Source organism: Labeo rohita, chromosome 18 (assembly GCF_022985175.1).
Source record: "Labeo rohita strain BAU-BD-2019 chromosome 18, IGBB_LRoh.1.0, whole genome shotgun sequence".
In the NCBI taxonomy this organism is placed as follows: Eukaryota; Metazoa; Chordata; class Actinopteri; order Cypriniformes; family Cyprinidae; genus Labeo; species Labeo rohita.
Window position 1 is genome coordinate 9,200,715 of NC_066886.1, and position 21,060 is coordinate 9,221,774.

Sequence of the window (21,060 nt, forward strand, 5' to 3'; positions counted from 1 at the left end):
TTTTTTTCACAAAAAATTACGACTTTATCCTCGTATTGATACGATTTTATTCTCATAATTTAGACTTTTTTCTCAAAATATTGCAACTTTAATCTTTAGATTTTTTTTTATTTTTTAATGTGGCTATAAGGCGGTAATATGACCCTAGCCTTTAGGCAAAAAAAAAAAAAAAAACTCTTTAAAAGTGGGTTCTGGTTGTGTTTCAAGAAAGGAGAAGTCCAAGTTTCATTCAATTTCTAAAGGATAAAATCAAATCCCACGCCATGTTTGTTCCTCACCCTGTTTCACTTTTAAATGGGTTGGAAAAGCAGTTTTATGCTGACTTTAACAGGAGATGAGACATTGAAATCTCTCATTCTATTGAAAAAAAGGAAAAGACAAACAGATAGACAGAAAGAAAAGTTTTTCCAGTGTTCTGATTTGATTCATGATGGACCGGGAAATGGAGCCACGGTGTCTGTAAACTGATCAGAGATCAGGGAAGTGAGATGATCAGGTTGAGCTCTCAAGTTCTTATCCAGGTGTGTCATTACAGGTAACTTGAGCAGTCGGGTAAGGGCTGCTGATGTAAATAGACTCAATTAACATGGAAATAAAACACTGCACGTACAGCAGAGACCACAGAAAGTCCCTCACTGTGAGACGGACGGTCCCCAGTTAGTTTCACTGCTGGCTGCAGTTATGCCAATGTCATGTGTCCTTGTCAACCACATCATTTGATGTTATTGACATGAAGTGGATGCTCTAGAGTTGCATGCGAGAGTTAATTGATAGGCAGATGGATTCGTTCTATAGAGCATGAGGTTTGTTCGAAATGCTGACGGGGCACTTTTAGTACAGGAAAGGCTCAGATGTGCTTCACCCTGTGCAGATGATGAAGACCACGCTATTTTTGGCCCTCCTGTATGGGGATATCCGGTCTGCAGTTTGCTCTCTCACAGGCACACACACATGCACTAGACACACACAGAGAGGTGGTGTGGCTGAGGGAGTTCTACGTTCCTGGCTGTTCTCAAATTCCAATTTAAGCTCAAAGGGAGGTTTGATGTCTGCATAAAGGGATAGGTCCACTCATCCCGTCCTCCAGCATTAATGTTTAATATGAACACCATGGAAGGCTTTAGACTGCATATCTCTCTCTCTTCAAAAATCTCCAGTGCTACTACCGCCCCAAATTCCAGATGACTGACATCTGCCGTCCCCCAGGAGGAAACTCATTTAACCTGCTTCCCTTGGCAGCCTTCAGGATTTGATTACAAATTTGAATGTTATGTAAATCATCCTGGATTAGGATTGCCATCCGAATGACGAAACAGAGCATGGTTATGTCCAAACCAGCTTTTCAAACCAGCACAACGAAAATCACGTCTTTGATTATATTGACTGGGAGGGAATTGATCAAACACCTGTTATTGGGATTGAGAGAGTCTCGCAGCTCTATAGCTCATTCTCCACGCTTTCTCTTTTTCTTGGCAGGCCACCGTTCAGCGGTAATCTAGCTATTCACACACGTGCTGGAGGAGCAATTAGGTTGATCGGAACATTTGCTGGATCCAACGGATGTCAGTGGGACACACTACGGCCCATGAGCTGTCGGAGCTGTTCCCGTCCCGTCCCCCAGCGCGATACTCTCATCAGTCTGACCCCATCTCTCTGTCGCTGGGGATTACAGTTTAATCCACCAACTGATTCCTGTCCTTTTTCCCCTCAGTCTCATTCTCAAACAGCCCCTTTCTCTCTAAAATGTTGTACGTCCATTGCTTCAACCACTGTATCCTTGATGAGGCCACTTGTTTGTGTGCATAAAGAACAACACTTTAGAGACAACCAGAAACACTGTCCTGTGCCCTTTGACAAGGGGAGTCTACTAGGCTATGGTCTTCAGGACTGTGAATTCAAGTAATGGCCCTCAAATCGCATATAGAGTAGGGATGGGACCACAAATCGATAAAATCAGTAACATCTGTAATAAAAATATTCGAAGACAGACTTCAAAAGACAGTCAGAAGACTACATTGATCAGTCTTTTGATAGGCAGATGTATCTCTCTGCTATGGAAGCCTGTTTCCGCCACTAAATAAATAAAAAACAAAAAACGTAATTGCAACTTTTTATTTCACAATTTTGACTTTTTTCTCAGAATTGCGAGTTTACACCTCACAATTCTGATTTTTTTTTTCAGAATTGTGAGATATAAACTCGCAATTGCGTGTTAACAAGGAATTCTGACTTATTTCTCGCAATTGTGAGTTTGTATCTCTCAAGTTTACATCTTGCAATTCTGACTTTTATTCGGAATTATGAGATATAACCTCGCAATTGCGTATTATAAAATCAGAATTGTGAGATATAAAGTCACAACTCTGATATTTTTTCTCAGAATTGCATAATATAAACTCATAATTGAAAGAAATAAAGTCAGAATTGCAAGATAAACTTGTAATTTTGACTGTCCTCGCAATTTTTAGTTTGTATCTCTCGTTTCTGACTTTTTCTCGCAATTGCGCGTTTATATCGCGCAATTCTCACTTAACAACTCTCAATTGCGCATAATAGTCACAATTGCAAGATATAAACTTGCCTGAAAATCTGAATTATAAGAAATTGCGGCTATTTCTTAGAATTGCAACTTTGTTTCTCAGAATTGCGAGTTTGTCTCGCAATTGTGACTTTATTTCACGCAAATGAAAGTTTATATCTCAGTTCTGAGAAAAAAGTCAGAACTGCAAGTTTGTATTACGCAATTCTGAGAAAAAAGTCAGAATTGTGAGAGAAAAAAAATCAGTTACCTTTTATTTATTTATTCGGTCTGCCTATAAAATAACTAAAAAATAATTATATCCAGAAAAGAACAGAATTTCTTTAAAATTTAATCTTTCTGCTTCAAAATTTTATGCTTAATTCTGTTTTACTTGCCATTTCTTTGTGATTTATTTATGGGGGTTTTTTTCTGAGTGAAAATTCTGAAAATCCTATTTTTCCCCCCAGTACAGAGTATTAAAAATGCACTAAAACTCAGTATGGCTTTATTATTTGTGCAAATACATAGATGTGCATAATTAAAATGAAACAAATAGAACAAGACAGTGTGGAGAGGATAGAAGTGCAAATTTGTGCAATCATTCATGGGTTTTATGTGTGCAGACCCTTGGCATTCAGTGATGGAGAGTGTGAGTGCACAATGCCAGCTGTCTCACTTTCCATTCATATGCCACCAGGACCTGTGCAAACTGCTTAGTTATTTTAGCATTTCCCTAGGCATGTGCAACCTAATGAGTACAGTATGCACACTTTGTACGCGTCTGTTTGTAAGCTTTGGACTCCATAATAGTGCTGCCAGGTGAACAGCATGTATGCAAATACTGAATCAAACTAATTGGGCTGTCCCGAGGTGTTTGCACTGTGTGCAATGCATAAACACGGCATTATAATTTCTATAGTGTGTGCAGCAAACACAGATTCGTACCTGTAGATTTATCAATTGTCGTAATGGAACTATATTGCGTTTGAAACAACCTCATGGGACTGTTCTCATGAGGGAATGCAGACCTTACGTTAGTCATATCCTGTTAATAAATTCACTAATAGCTTGAAAACGCCGAAAAAAGGGTTCAAATGGAAATTCAAGTGTCCACTGCGAGTGTAATAATTCATCACGCCTCAGCCGCGTTGACGCAAAATGACGTGGGCATCTCAAACTCGTTTAAAACAGGAGTGGGTAATAAATAATCTGCGGTTTATAAGGTTTATTGTCGGAGTGCGAACTGTACGTGACCAGGGTTTGCATCCAGTACATCCCTGTGATGATTTAGACTTCGCTTTAAACTTACAGTGCCTCTCTCAAGGCGTTCACTCACACACATTCGCTCGGGTCTATGCAGTGATAGTGACTCTGAGTGCGCGGGACAGTGATGATGTGTCAGCGAAGAATATTCACGTTCTGATCATTTTCCCGCTCCTGACTTCAACATTCCATCAAGAACCGTTAATTAAATACTAAAGTGAGTTCGTTTAACCGGTTATGGAGCACTGTGGAGCGAAAATGTCTCTGCTGAAGAAAGTGAGGACCGGAGTCGTGTCGAGGGGTGAGTTGGGAGTTTCTACTTTGATGCTCTTGTAGATGTAATTATATAAACTTATTCAATCATTAACGTATGTGTTGTTGTATTTACTTCGTGTTTATCAACTTTTAGACTGTTAACGGAGCTTTTTGATTTCGCTTGGTTTCATTTGATGTCTGTTCTTTCGTGAAATTACTGTAAACAGTCAAATAAATGTATCCAGAGTAATGTTATTTGAACCTTTTTGTATATTGTGTGTTCTGTTATTCGAACCTATTAGTTAAATTCATCATTGTTTGAACTTATTCCTGTTGTATATTCATTTTTTTTAGCTATATTATGGCCTGTGACTGAGCCAGTTATTCTAATAAATGTTTAAGTGCATATTTGTGATACGTGACCGTGATGGGATAGGGATAAGGAACGTAATGATTCATCTTCGTCGATTCTGATTCTTCTTAAACGATTCTGATTCCTTAACGGATCCACGAACGATTCTTTTAGTAGTTTTGAGGAAGAAATAACTGGATGACAAAAGAGCAGTTTTGTGCTGCCATCGGGAGTGTTGACAGATGTGACTCTAGACCACAAAACCAGTCTTAAGTAGCACGGGTATATAATTTTTTTCTTTTATGCCAAAAATCATTAGGATATTAAGTGAAGATAGTGTTCTCTTAAGATGTTTTGTAAATGTCCTTCCGTAAATATATCAAAACTTAATATTTGATTGGTAATATGTGACCCTGGACCACAAAACCAGTCATAGGTGTAAATTTTTCAAAATTGAGCTTTATACATCATCTAAAAGCTGAATAAATAAGCTTTCCATTGATGTATGATTTGTTAGGATAGAACAATATTTGGCCGAGAAGCAGCTATTTCAGTATGTGGAATCTGAGGGTGCAAAAAAATCTAAATATTGAGAAAATCGCCTTTAAAGTTTTCCAAATTAAGTTCTTTGCAAAGCATATTACTAATCAAAAATTAAGTTTTGATATATTTACAGTAGGAAAATTACAAAATATCTTCATGGAACATGATCTTTACTTAATTTCCTAATGATTTTTGGCATAAAAGAAAAATCTATCATTTTGACCCATACAATGTATTTTTGGCTATTGCTACAAATATACCCCAGTGACTTAAGACTGGTTTTGTGGTCCAGGGTCACATATGCATTGCTAAGAACTTCATTTGGACAACTTTAAAGGCGATTTTCTCAATATTTAGATTTTTTTGCACCCTCATATTCAAGATTTTCAAATAGTTGTATCTCGGCCAAATTTTGTCCTGTCCTAACAATATTTATTCAGCTTTCAGATGATGTATAAATCTCCGTTTTGTGGTCCAGGGTCATGACCGGATCATTTCAGATTTTAACAGAACATGCGTATATAATAAGTCAGAGATAAATGTAATTTAGTTTTTGCAAATGTGTGAGACTTTTTAGATTTTTAGCAGCAGCAGCATAAATACAATCCTTTAAAACTGTTCATAAATATACAGAAATAAAAATGCTAAACATAACTAATTGATATAGTAAGTGAGTTAGATTAATTCAGGTAACTGCCATGACTGATTCAAAAGTGTTTCTGACTCACTAAAATGAGTCTGAAAATACAATAATGTACTAACTATTTGGAATTTAAAAGCTGATTGCAAAAAGATTTGTCATAAGAAACATTTGAATGATTGTAAAATTAAGAAAAATGCTCTTAGCAACCAGATGGCAGAAATTAACATTGTGGAAATGTTTTTATGGAAACTTTTAAATTGATATTTTAAATTTGTAAAATTTAAAGTCAATAAATCACTCAGAAATGCAGTGAATAAGCTTTTTAAACCCCCTTTGCATGCTGTCTGTTGTTGTAAAATTATGCCCGTTATTTCACTATTGTTTAGACACATTTGCAGTTATCACGGATTGTCTCCTTGGTTCACATCCTTCCTAATTTCCACCCTATTATAACACCTGCTTACGTGTGATCATGAAGAATTTTGCTCCCCTCTCTTTCTGCTCATCAGCCTGTACTGGAGAGAATGTTCTTGATAGAGTCACTGCCACTGGGGCTGCTCAACACCCTTCCCTCAATTAACTTTCCACACAGTAAAGCAAGCCTTGCTCCCGACGGGAATACGCTTCTATTAATAAATAGTTTATCACTCCAGCTCCGACCCTAGCATAATGGAACACCTTAACAACAGCAAATTATTCAATCTCTATTAGAAGTTGTGGGATGTCTAGAGGTCTCTGCTAATACACTCCACCACCAGAGACTGTGTCAAACAACAGTGTCCTTCTTTATTGAAATCTGAAGAGCATATTATACAATAACATATAGTGCTGTTGCAAACTTGTCATCTTTGTCATCTTTTTGTCTCCAACAGTGTGCAAATGATGTGGGCTGTTTGGGTCTTCACTGAACTCTGCACCAGATCCCATGGGATCTATTTTCGAATAAACACCTCAATGCCCCAAACCCAGGTTTCAGGCTAACGCTGAGACGACCTGAGCTTCGCCCAACCCATTTGATTAATTTTCCTCTTCAATGCCATCATGCCAATCATCAGCAACGCCAATCATGACTTCAGCAACCTCTCGGTCAGTGACGACAGCAGTTTGGACCACATCTTTACCGAGATCCCGGAAACCGAGACCATCAAGGGAGTTTATTATCAGCGCGCTCAGTTCATTCGCCGAACGGAAGATCTGCTTTCGGTGGACCATGGCCTACAGGCCCTCATCAACGTGGGCGGCAACCGTTACACCTTCCCTTGGAGTACGTTGGAGCAGTTCCCCTTAACGCGTTTAGGACGTCTAAAACCCTGCAGCAGTCCTGAGGAGATTGCTTGTGTTTGCGACGATTACGATGAGGCACGCCGTGAATTCTTCTTTGACCGTAGCCCCAGTGCGTTCCGTGTAATCCTCAACTTCCTTGCAGCAGGAAAGCTACGTTTGTTACGGGAGATGTGTGCGCTCTCGCTGCATGAGGAGCTCAACTATTGGGGCGTGGAGATGGCCTACATGGAACGTTGCTGCAAGCGTAAGATGTACACTCGCATTGACGAGGTCGCCGAGCTTGAACGACGGGAGGAGGAACGTCGTCAACGCAGTATGCAGCTGCGCCCTCCTGTCGAGGAGACGCGTTACCGAAAGTTCATGAACAATTTGAGGGACATGGTGGAGAACCCTCAATCAGGCTTGCCGGGAAAGCTGTTCGCCTGTTTGTCTGTGTTGATGGTGGCGGTGACAGTGATCAGCCTGTGCATCAGCACCATGCCAGACCTCAGAGAGGAGGAGAATAGGGTGAGTGAGTACGCACAAAATGTCTCAAATTGATCAAGCGGATGGTTTTACCTACAGTCTGTCATCATGTCGTTCCATCTTTTCTGTTTTACCAAAGAATGAAAGTCATACAGGTTTGGAACAACATGAGGGTAATTAAGGGGATTTTAATACCTTGTATGGCTTAAAGGAGAAGTTCACTTCCAGAACAAAAATTTACAGATACTTTACTCATCCCCTTGTCATCCAATGTTCATCTCTTTCTTTATGTAGTCATAAAGAAATTGTTTTTTGTGGGAAATATTTCAGGATTTCTCTCCATATAGTGGACTTCTATGGTGCCCCCAAGTTTGAACTTCTACACGATCCCAGCTGAGGAAGAAGGGTCTTATCTAGTAAAACAATCACTTATTTTCTAAAAAAAAATTTACAATTTATAAACTTTTTAAAAAATATTAATCCATTCAAGTCCCTTTAAACCCAAACAATTGAAAATTCTGTCACCATTTCCTCACTCCCATGTTCATCCAAACCAATAGGGCTTTGGTTAAGCTTCAAAACACAATCTAAGATATTTTTAATGAAACCTGGGTGGTTTCTGTCTATCCATTTAAAGTCTAGGTAACAAAAATTTGGAAGAGCATAAGATCAAAGAACCGAAACTTAGAAGATCATAAGGCATCATAAAATGAATCGATTTGAATTGAGTGGTTTAAGTCTTGTGAAGAGATATGATTGCTTTATGTGATGACCAGAACTACAACAGGATTTTCATTTCTGGGTGAACTAACCCTTCAAGTCTGTCTGATCAAAAACATTTTTGTGCTCTCAAATGCATAGATCCCTTCACATCAAGTCAACGCACTGAAAATCAAATGATTTGTATGTAAATACATGTGTAACAATTCTCTCTTTAGCAGTGTTGCCTTAAAAATAAAGGTGCTTTAAAAGGTTCTTCACAGCGGTGCCATAGAAGAACCATTTTTGGTTCCACCAAGAACCATTCAGTCAAAGGTTCTTTAAAGAACCAGCTTGTTCTTACCTTTTTATAATCTAAAGAACCTTCTTTCACCACAAAGAACCTTTTGTGAAACAGAAAAGTTCTTCAAATGCTAAAGGTTCTTTATGGAACCATTTAAACAAAAAAGGTTCTTCTATGGCATCGTGAAGCACATTTATTTTTTAAAAGAGTACTTTAACACTGTTGCCACAGGTTGTTTTTCGTGTCTGTGAGTTTAAATGACGCCAGTAGTGTGATTATTTATCTCCTGAAATTCGATTTTTACCAGGGGGCCCCCACCAAAACACAATTGGGCTAGTTTTAAGTAGCAATTGGGCGGGTTTTGTTGTGAAAACTTGGCAACAATGATCTTTAGTACATTTCTGTATTCTCTGTATTCTGTCACTGTATTCTCTTCATCTTTACCTTTGAGTTCATACAGGATCAGTCGAAAAAGCCAAACACATGTTTAGCTGTTAACGTAGACCTCCATCTCCTCAGGTAGAATGTGAGTATGTCACTGGAGGTGTGTTTCCGGTCTTCAAGCAGACCTGTGCGTGCTGTTCCTAGTGAGAAATAATGAATGCACCTCAGCAGGGCTCCCCAATGTCAGTAAATACCCAGAGAGTAATGAACTGGACCAGAAATGCCTTCACAATGTCAGCAAACACACACAGAGAATAATGAACCAGCTCCATAGAGACCTCTGGAATGTCAGCAGGCACACAGGGGGGTCCGCTTGAGAAGACTAGACCTTTTTGCTGTTAAATGACTATGCATTTTAATCGCCCTTAGGCGGACACCTCACACCGCCCAAAGTGGTGGCTGTAGCTTAATTTGCCTGAAGTTTCACTCCACATGTTTGTATTGGAATACTGTGCGTGTGCAGTTGGATGTGCTTGAGTGTATGTCAAGGTGAGGCTCTGGCGGTGTCTAGGCAGTTACGCCAGCATGTAGCATCCAACAGGCAGCATCCCGCTGGAAGCAGCAGGACTGTCATATTTAATTCACACTGCCGGGCCGTTTGTCAATGTCAGCCGCACGGTAGAAAAGGAATGGCCTGAGCATGGAGTCATTCATCTCTGCTCATAAATGTGAGTGTGTGCACTGATACGTGTGTGCGCATGTGTACATTGAGTGATAACAAGATGACCTCCTCTATCTCTCACAGCAGTTTCAAATCTTGCGTACTCGAATGTGAAGATGCACAGATTGATGTTTCAAATTTTTGTATGTTTACAAGCATAAAACTTTTCTGTGAAGTTTTATGCCCCTATAAATTATATACAACACAGTTTTAGCTTAGAGCTCAATATCAGATGCGGAAAGACAAGCCAGCAAATCTCTAGTAAACAGGAAACACAAACAGAAGTGAGAAACACTGTGAGCAAACTCGCAATGAGCTGATAGAGAAAAACAGTGAATAAATTCAACAACCCACGGGCTTATCTCAACGCTTGACATGAGAGTGACCGAAACAGACCCTGTAGCTTATGCAGAAAGCGTTTTAGCTTTGAATGAATCTGTATGAAAGTACACTGGCCTCAGAAAGTGTCTGGACACTTCTGCAATCCATAAATATGTATGAATGGTATTGCATTAGATGACAGAATATCAAATGGAGTGGCATTTATTTTAAAGAAAAGTTACACTTTTCTGAATGTTTTCCCCAAAAAAGCATGGGGTACAACAGGGCTAGGCACACTCTAAGAAAAAATGTGTTTTTCACTGGGCCCAAAGTGTATTGGAGCAATTTATGGAGCAACAGATTTTGCGCGAAAATAAATCATGCACGTTGTTCATTTTGTTTAAAAGTCTTATAAATGTGTGAGATGGCAAGGGGGGCCTTTTACCCCACACACAGGGTAAAAGGCTCACCAGCATGGGGTAAAAGGCACACAGTATTGATACAAATACTTTTGCTAAAAAAATGTTTAACTTTAGAAAAGTTTGTACTATTTCTGCTTATTTTGATAAATTAAAAAAACAATAATTTTTGTTCAGTAAATATACTGTCATTAAAATATGCTAATATAAAACATTTTTTAAAATACAGAAACAAAATAATTTTAAAATGTAAAGATTCTGAAACCATTAAAGGAGATCCCATAGTAATTGAATATAGATTTACAGTAGTAACAACAAATGATATTTTAATATATGTTATGATTAAGATTCATTCTAAACATTATCTCTAAGATGGACACCCAATGTAACATATGGTATTTACCATATGAATCTAACAATGTCATGTCAACAAATGAAAAAGTCAGCCATCTGTTAATTATGTTAATTATTGTGCCTTTTAGCCCCAACAGCAGCTTTTCCCCAAATACCATACTTTTACATATTCTTTCGTTATTTAAAAACATTTAAAAATATTAGCGATTCTTATTTACTACAAAATTACAACATTTTTAAAAACACCGAATATGAGATCAAGCAAGCACAGAATCAACTTTGCACTACTGTCTGCGATCACGTCAAAGATCAGGCAAATTTGCACGTGTATCTTGAAAAGCGGATGTTTTGGAAAGTGCTACACCACGTTTTTCTGCCATCTAGTGGTTTAGAGGAAAATAATATCAAAGACGCCGTTGTACCCCTATACTGTTTAAAATGAAGACGAAAGGTATTTACACACTTCCTAGTAGTAAATGTTAGTGGAACATTTCCATATTTAATGCAATGAGCTACACCTGTGTGAACATGAGGGGAACTGCTTTTATCCAAACACTGAAAATCACATTTAGACTGAAAGAGTAAATCAAAGTTAGTTCTATAAGGCATTTTCAGGCATTTTAGGTGTCCCAGTCTACTTTTGGGGCATCTGTATGTCTGTATGATTTCTAAACTGGTACAGTTTCAGTTGTGTTTGTTATTTTAAGTATGACATGGGTAGACAAGAGATAGGAAACATTTATGGAGTACCATCTGAACTCGTTTAAACTGACAACCTTGGGAATCAATCCAGAGAGGTTAACCATCTTGTGTGTTTGAGAGCAGGCTGTATTCTCATAATCCCAAGCAGCACCTTTTTATTTATTGTTTAGATAAATGCATTGTCGTGAGGTGATAAGATGACTTTTATCTGGATTCATATGCCATAATACCCGTTATCTTTGCAGCAGCTAGATAAGTCAGTAGCAGTGCTACTAGAATGGTATTATGGCTTCGCTTGGGTATATCTTCTACAGTTTTGTAACATTTAATTATATATTATATATAAAAAATTTAAACTAACCATTATTCAGCTGGTCCTATGTTGTGTGAAAGGATAAAGCATCAGCTACTCAAGAGCATCTGAGCATCCTTGCTTCACTCCTTCCTATGGATCTTTTTACTTTTTTCCTCTCTTGTCCTACAATAGATTCACTCCAGCCCTGCTTTCTTAAATATTCATTTCTACCTTACCTTTTTTTTTTCTTCTTCTGGGCTCCTTTTCTCTCTGCCCTCTTATCTTTTGTATGCCTTTTCTCACCTTTACTCTTGTTTACCACTCTCTGCTCCTTCCTTCCCCCATGCTGTCTTATGCTCTTTCTCCTTTTCTCCTCCCCGGGGCTGCAGGTGTAAATTTTGCTTTGTTTGAACTACAGCAGCAAGGACTCAGAATTGAAGGTGTTTGTATGCCACAAGCATCCTGCAAACTCTCACTCACCAAGTGCTGGTGACACGCACACTTATTTGCAGTATCCTGTAAAAGTGAAGCTGAATCACTGAGCATATTAAAGGGATAGTTCACCCAAAAATTAAAATTCAGTCATTAATTACTTACCCTCATGTCATTCCAAACCTGTAAGACCTTGTTCATCTTCGGAACACAAACTAAGATATTTTTGATGAAATCCAAGAGCTTTCTGACCCTGAAAAGACAGCAAGGGTCCTACCACATTCAAGGTCCAGAAAGTACCATCAGCAAAAAGGTCCATATGACATCAGTGGTTTAACCATATGAAGCAATGTGTCATACGGTACTTGGTACTTGGTACTCTCCAAAATGGCACTAGGGTGACCCGGAGGAGAAGAATTGTTGAGTTTTTTGCACAACAAATAGTATTCTTGTAGCTGCATAAAATTACGGTTGAAACACTGATGTCACATGGACTATTTTGATGTTCTTGGTACCTTTCTAGACCTTTAACGTGATAGGACCCTTGTTGTCTATGCAGGGTCAGAAAACTCTCAGATTTCATCAAAAACATCTTAATTTGTGTTCTGAAGATGAACAAAGGTCTTACTGCTTTTGAACGACATGAGCGTGAGTAATTATTGACAGCCTTTTAATTGTTGGGTGAACTAACACTTTAAGGATAAAACTACACAGTTACAAAGGTGAAAAGTTACGTAAATGAACATTTTGGAGTAAATTCACTCACCCTCATGTGGTACCAAACTATATGACTTTTCTTTCTCTCTTCTGTGGAACATAAAATAAGATACATAAATAATTTTGACCGTTGTTAAATTTTGCAATGTAATAACTTTGAAGAAATTAAACCCACATAACTATAATTCCTTGACTTTTCTTAAATGCGTGTATATTTCATATCAACTTTATTTTGTAGTTTTTAGTATTTCTACCTTGAATGGCCAAAGCGGTAAATTGACCATTCACATTACAGACGGCATATAATTTCAACTTTTGTGGCTTTTTCCTGCGGTTGAAAATCTTCTGTTGCCTAGCTACTTTTGTTGTAGTTGTTTTTGTATTCTATTGCTAAGCTAAAATTCCTGTTCGTAAAAAAAAAGCTGGGTGGACGCGTCCAATGTGACAAATGCCTAGTTCTTTCATGAAACTCTAGATGGCGCAGGCTGATGGGTGTTAACGTAACTGATAATGTTCACAGCGTACACGATTTGGCACAAGCTGATTGGTTCATACCACATACGCAGCCAATGAGTTTGCATCTTTACCTGTAAATGGCTAGTCGGCATTCACTCAAGCCTTTCGCAGCAGCGCGCTTTCAGACTTCCTCTGATGCCCTCCACCTTCCCCAGCTCCACCTGTATAGATCTGCTACGGGTTATTTTATATGTTATTTGTGCAGCAGCAGTATGTCTTAAATACTCACAGCACCGTATCGCCATATACTTTGGCAGTAGCAAGTTCCTGTACTCGCTTGCAGCAACAATAATCTACAACTACAGCAATAACCAACAGCAGCAGCAATTCAGCACAGCGTAGCAGATCTATTCCGCCAAGACTAAATACATTAACATTAACATTAACATTGTCATTTACATTACCATGCTAAAATCTTTCAAGGGTTGTCATGGAAGAATTGCTGTTATTCATTCAGGAGCAGTCGAGTAGCTCTTACAAATTTATAGGCTATATTACAAAAAGACAGACATTCAAAGCTTTATTTTAAAACAGGCCTAGAGTTTATGCACTTTAAAAAACACTCCCGGTACCATAAGTCAATACGATAGTTACATCACTATATGATGAATACAGGTCTTACTCCTTATTTACACTGCATACTTCTGTGGCGCAAATGGGGGCCGTTCCCCCCAAAACAAGTTACTGTGCCCCCCTTTTCCATGTTCCCCCCTCCTTTCTGAACGGTATCGATTTCAAAAGTGAAAGTAAAACAGGAAAAACAGTGTACGTAAGATTGCATACTTCCCACCCAAAACACCCACGTGATTTGTGCCTTTGTGTTTATCTAAAGCGCCCCAGAAGCGGCTCTCTGCACTGTATCGCTAAAGTTAGGCGCCTAGTCTATTTTTGACGAATAATAATAATAATCGTCTTGCTATCGTCAAAGGCATCAGCAACAGGCGATATCTCTGATTATCGTCGATACACGGCACTATCGTCTATCGGCACAACCCTACAAGATTGTGATGCAGCAGTTTAACTGTGCAAATTGTCTAACAAACCAAAATACAGTACGCTGTCAGCATGCTATTTAAAACACTGGGACTAAAAAATTTATGTTAAAATAAATACATAGTGAGAAAAAAAATCTAATGAACTTGTTGTAGTTGTAGTATTGACTATTGAGATGAGCCAAAATTCAGGACTGATCTGCACATAGCTGGTACTAGACTGCAAAAAAGAAATGGCCCTGTTCTGCCAAGACAATTATACACTAATGCATGTTTGAATCAGCCTGAATTGAAAAATGTAGAGGAGAATAAGCGATTTAGTATGATGTCATGGACTTTAATTTGGCTAAAAGTCTCCAGCCAATCCATCAAGCAAAGACTAGATTTGTGTTTGCAACCAAAAAAAGACAACATAATCAGTTTAATTTGATGGAAACCTTCTAAAAGTACTCGCTTGACCTGATATTGTACTTACCTCTACAGCAATCAAAATCTTTTATATTGCAAGTGTATTTACTTGATTTACATGCATTAAGAGATAATGAACATCCTCGTTTCTGTGTCACAAAGTTGAGCACATTATCTACATATGCTAGATTAAAAAGTGAACAGGTAAATGAATCATCTGTCCTGAATGTGCTCAAGCACACAGAGTGAGAGAATATTTAAAGCCATTTTATACAGTAGCTCTGCATCACTTTCACATCTGTGAGTCTTTGAAGATTAAGCCAGTGCTGCAGTTCAAACCAAAGCTAGTTTCATTTTCCTCTTGACCGATCATAGTCTCCACACACCCATCAGTGACAGACTAGCTAACGCCCTACATGTCCTGTTCATGCTATGTTGGACAGAGTATTACAGAGGGCCAGATGGTGTCGGTGCAGGTGCAGGGCATGAGCGGTTTTGGTGTTGTGTTGCAGTTTTGCATTTTAGCTCTGATTTGCCAGAAGGGGAGTTCCTGGGACAGGTGGTGATGCAGGGTTAGCAATGATCTCAGCTACTGTTCCCTGGCCTGGGTTGTTAATATAAGGCAGGAGAAGGTGAACAATCCACAGTGCAATCTGGACAATGTGACGCATGTTTCCTCTTGAGTGGGAAGATACCGCCCAAAACCAGCATGATGAGGCCAAAGTGACAAAGTGAGAGAAGGGAAAGGAAATGATGAAGATTGTGTGCACTTGTAGATGTTTCCAATAACAGCATGTTTTTTAACCCATTTAAATTAAGTAACAAAGCTTACAACAAAGCAGTACCACCAACTAATTGGAATTTGTAGGATTTTTTGTTGTTTTATTAACTTGGCATTTATTTGAAAGTTCTCAGTAAACTGTAATGATTTATTTCAGTGGTCCTCAGTGTTTTTAACTTCAAGGGCCCATGACTGTCATACAAGATGTTCATGTCTTTCTTTCTTCAGTCGAAAAAAATTTAAGGTTTTTGTGGAAAATATTCCAGGTTTTTTCTCCATATAGTGAACGTCAATGGGAGCCAACAGGTTGAAGATCCAATTTGCAGTTTTAATTAAGCATCAAAGGGCTCTACACGATCCCAGCTGAGGAATAATGGTCTTATCTAGCGACATGATCAGTCATTTCCCAAAAAAACTTTTTTTTAATACTTTTTTTTTAACCACAAATGCTCATCTTGCACTAGCTCTGCGATGCGCGTCTGTGACTTCACTCATTATGTAATCATGTTGGAAAGGTCAAGTGTGGTTAGTTCTTTGTCTGTGTACTGTTCAAAAAGGTAGGATAGGTAGGGTAAAAACTCCATTTCATTTTATCCTCTAACTTCAAAATATACATATAAGTATACACAATTGTTTTACTTTATGTAAAGGGCGTTTGACTTTCTTTGCACGTCCGCTTTGTAAACACTGGGTCGGTACTTCCATCTACGTCATCCATGACCTTTCCAACATGACTACGTAATGCCTGAGGTCGAGCTAGTGCAAGACGAGCATTTGTGGTTAAAAAGTATATACTTTTTTTTTTTTAAGAAAATTACCATTAGTTTCGTTAGTTAAGACCCTTATTCCTTGGCTGGGATCATGCAGAGCCCTTCGAAGCTGCATTGAAACTGCAATTTGGACCTTCAACCTATTGATCACCATTGAAGTTCACTATATGGAGAAAAATCCTGGAATGTTTTCCACAAAAACAGAAAGAAAGACATGAACATCTTGGATGACATGAGGTAAGTAAATTATCAGGACATTTTGACATACACTTGATTCTTAATACTGTGTTGTTACCTAAATGATCCACAGCTATGTTTTTATTTTTTTGTTTGCTTAGTGGTAGTTGTTCATGAGTCCCTTGTTTGTCCTGAACAGTTAAACTGCCTGCTGTTCTTCAGAAAAGTCCTTCAGGTCCCATAGATTCTTTGGTTTTTCTGCATTTTTGTCTATTTAAACCCTTTCCAACAATGACCCTATGATTTTGAGATCCATCTTTTCACAACTGAGGGACTCATATGCAACTATTACAGAAGGTTCAAACACTCACTGATGCTCCAGAAGGAAAAACGATGCATTAAGAGCCAGGGGGAGAAAACCTTTTGAATTTGAAGATCAGGGTAAATTTTACTTATTTTATCTTCTGGGGAGCATGTACTGTAAGTATCTTCTGTCGCTTCTAAAGGAAATACTAAATGAAAAAAAAAAAAAAGAAGATATTTAGGCAAAATAAGAAAAATGTACACACTCTCATTCCGTTCAAAAGTTTACACCCGGGGCTTTAAATGCATCGTTTTTTTTTCCTTCTGAAGCATCAGTGAGCATTTGTACCTTCTGTAATAGTTACATTCCCTTAGTGTGAAAAGATGAATCTCAAAATCATACAGTCATTGTTGGAAAGGGTTCAAATACACAAAAATGCTGAAAAACCAAAGAATCTGTGGGACCTGAAGGACTTTTCTGAAGAATAGTGGGCAGTTCAGGACAAACAAGGGACTCATGAACAACTATCACTAAGCAAGCAAAAAAATAAAAACATAGCTGTGGATCATTTAGGTAACAACACAGTATTAAGAATCAAATGTTTGTAAACTTTTGAACAAGGTCATTTTTATAAATTGAACTATTATTGTGGACTATATGTATACATCTTTTATGTGAAATATCTTAATCAGGTCAGTACTAAAAAAATAACATGCATTTTGTATGATCCTTATTTTGGTAAAATAATTAACATTTTGCAGATTCTGCAATGTGTATGTAAACTTTTGACTTCAGCTGTATATTATTTCACAGGATGTATTCTTTCCTTTTCGTTACATTCAGTTCACACTGCAAGCTTGCATCTCAGCTAAAATCTAAAGTTGTTTTGCCGCTGGGCAGGAAATTCAGCAGTGGAATAATGGTTAGTAGGTTGGTAGGTTGTCGATTACTAATTCCATAGCTTTGAGGTGAGTTTGAGTTGTTCCATTTTACAAGAATGTAGACTGCCTTGTAGTTCTACATGCTTTCATTTTGATCAAAAGTGTAGGAAGAAAGAAAGCTGGCAACCCTGCGGTGCTGCAATATTGATGCAGGAGATGGCCTGGGTTGTTAATATAAGGCAGGAGAAGGTGAACAATCCACAGTGCAATCTGGACAATGTGACGCATGTTTCCTCTTGAGTGGGAAGATACCGCCCAAAACCAGCATGATGAGGCCAAAGTGACAAAGTGAGAGAAGGGAAAGGAAATGATGAAGATTGTGTGCACTTGTAGATGTTTCCAATAACAGCATGTTTTTTAACCCATTTAAATTAAGTAACAAAGCTTACAACAAAGCAGTACCACCAACTAATTGGAATTTGTAGGATTTTTTGTTGTTTTATTAACTTGGCATTTATTTGAAAGTTCTCAGTAAACTGTAATGATTTATTTCAGTGGTCCTCAGTGTTTTTAACTTCAAGGGCCCATGACTGTCATACAAGATGTTCATGTCTTTCTTTCTTCAGTCGAAAAAATTTAAGGTTTTTGTGGAAAATATTCCAGGTTTTTTCTCCATATAGTGAACGTCAATGGGAGCCAACAGGTTGAAGATCCAATTTGCAGTTTTAATTAAGCATCAAAGGGCTCTACACGATCCCAGCTGAGGAATAATGGTCTTATCTAGCGACATGATCAGTCATTTCCCAAAAAAACCTTTTTTTAATACTTTTTTTTTTTTTAACCACAAATGCTCATCTTGCACTAGCTCTGCGATGCGCGTCTGTGACTTCACTCATTATGTAATCATGTTGGAAAGGTCAAGTGTGGTTAGTTCTTTGTCTGTGTACTGTTCAAAAAGGTAGGATAGGTAGGGTAAAAACTCCATTTCATTTTATCCTCTAACTTCAAAATATACATATAAGTATACACAATTGTTTTACTTTATGTAAAGGGCGTTTGACTTTCTTTGCACGTCCGCTTTGTAAACACTGGGTCGGTACTTCCATCTACGTCATCCATGACCTTTCCAACATGACTACGTAATGCCTGAGGTCGAGCTAGTGCAAGACGAGCATTTGTGGTTAAAAAGTATATACTTTTTTTTTTTTTTTAAGAAAATTACCATTAGTTTCGTTAGTTAAGACCCTTATTCCTTGGCTGGGATCATGCAGAGCCCTTCGAAGCTGCATTGAAACTGCAATTTGGACCTTCAACCTATTGATCACCATTGAAGTTCACTATATGGAGAAAAATCCTGGAATGTTTTCCACAAAAACAGAAAGAAAGACATGAACATCTTGGATGATGACATGAGGTAAGTAAATTATCAGGACATTTTGACATACACTTGATTCTTAATACTGTGTTGTTACCTAAATGATCCACAGCTATGTTTTTATTTTTTTGTTTGCTTAGTGGTAGTTGTTCATGAGTCCCTTGTTTGTCCTGAACAGTTAAACTGCCTGCTGTTCTTCAGAAAAGTCCTTCAGGTCCCATAGATTCTTTGGTTTTTCTGCATTTTTGTCTATTTAAACCCTTTCCAACAATGACCCTATGATTTTGAGATCCATCTTTTCACAACTGAGGGACTCATATGCAACTATTACAGAAGGTTCAAACACTCACTGATGCTCCAGAAGGAAAAACGATGCATTAAGAGCCAGGGGGAGAAAACCTTTTGAATTTGAAGATCAGGGTAAATTTTACTTATTTTATCTTCTGGGGAGCATGTACTGTAAGTATCTTCTGTCGCTTCTAAAGGAAATACTAAATGAAAAAAAAAAGAAGATATTTAGGCAAAATAAGAAAAATGTACACACTCTCATTCCGTTCAAAAGTTTACACCCGGGGCTTTAAATGCATCGTTTTTCCTTCTGAAGCATCAGTGAGCATTTGTACCTTCTGTAATAGTTACATTCCCTTAGTGTGAAAAGATGAATCTCAAAATCATACAGTCATTGTTGGAAAGGGTTCAAATACACAAAAATGCTGAAAAACCAAAGAATCTGTGGGACCTGAAGGACTTTTCTGAAGAATAGTGGGCAGTTCAGGACAAACAAGGGACTCATGAACAACTATCACTAAGCAAGCAAAAAAATAAAAACATAGCTGTGGATCATTTAGGTAACAACACAGTATTAAGAATCAAATGTTTGTAAACTTTTGAACAAGGTCATTTTTATAAATTGAACTATTATTGTGGACTATATGTATACATCTTTTATGTGAAATATCTTAATCAGGTCAGTACTAAAAAAATAACATGCATTTTGTATGATCCTTATTTTGGTAAAATAATTAACATTTTGCAGATTCTGCAATGTGTATGTAAACTTTTGACTTCAGCTGTATATTATTTCACAGGATGTATTCTTTCCTTTTCGTTACATTCAGTTCACACTGCAAGCTTGCATCTCAGCTAAAATCTAAAGTTGTTTTGCCGCTGGGCAGGAAATTCAGCAGTGGAATAATGGTTAGTAGGTTGGTAGGTTGTCGATTACTAATTCCATAGCTTTGAGGTGAGTTTGAGTTGTTCCATTTTACAAGAATGTAGACTGCCTTGTAGTTCTACATGCTTTCATTTTGATCAAAAGTGTAGGAAGAAAGAAAGCTGGCAACCCTGCGGTGCTGCAATATTGATGCAGGAGAAATTGGAAGGTGATTGCCCTCACATGCAGGTTACAGAATAGTTTTTATATAACACTCAACAGCAGGAGTTTTAAAGTCACAAAGTGTCAGTGTAGGTCAAAAGAGTTATTGCACCAGAATCACCTTTGTTAAAACTGGAGCTGAGGTCCTGAACGAATTGACTGGCTTGAACTCCCTAAATGAGCAGCATGACTTGAAAGAAAATGTTCTGAATGGGAGCTTTGCTGACATCTGCCTGCTGTTTACTATTCTGAGCACCAACATCTTTTCAGTTCCAAGGTTGGAGGTTTACAAAAAGATACTCTGGAGTGTCTCACAGGTGTACGTATAGACAAAAACACAAGTGGCTGCCTTGCAGTAGTGCTGGTCTTTGTTAGTGAATATAGTGAAGTGGTTACAAGCTCAGGGTAACCAGAAGATTGCTGGTTTTAATCGCCCAAGTCAGATTGGGAAGTCACTCAAACCCAGATTATTCAAGAGGCCCAGATTGCGTCAATGTAGTGTTTCGTTTAATAAGCTTTTTGCTTTAAATTGAATACAATAGAAGAGGAGCCACAAGAAACAACAGTGAGAAGATGCATGGGATGCTAGGTGTGGTGCTGTAAGGCCATTAATGTATGTGGGCACGTCTGATCATTTTTCCTCTTGTGCTGCATACTCATTTTTGATTCAGCAGATGCAGAGATAGTAAATGATGTAAATAGTGCCATCCATCAGAAGATTCGTTGTAGTAGCTTCGTCCCAGAGTTAAAGATGCATTTTTAATGCCCGCCCGCTTGTTATCTTCCCCTATAATTTTCGGGAATTAA

The 21,060-nt window shown here is 38.0% G+C and overlaps 1 protein-coding gene across 3 annotated transcripts in view; it reads left to right on the forward strand.

Moving 5' to 3' along the window:
- Positions 1 to 3,428: 3,428 nt before the first annotated feature.
- The window catches only part of kcng4a (potassium voltage-gated channel, subfamily G, member 4a), a 36,081-nt gene continuing 18,449 nt past the window's right edge, over positions 3,429 to 21,060 (forward strand). For all 3 annotated transcript variants that reach the window (XR_007829685.1, XR_007829686.1, XM_051134937.1), the window contains exons 1-2: positions 3,429 to 4,085; positions 6,450 to 7,368. Coding sequence is in view for 1 of the 3 variants with exons in the window: in XM_051134937.1 (XP_050990894.1) it covers positions 6,619 to 7,368 (750 nt within the window). In the remaining 2 variants the exon portion in view is untranslated. The remainder of the gene's footprint in view (positions 4,086 to 6,449; positions 7,369 to 21,060) is intronic.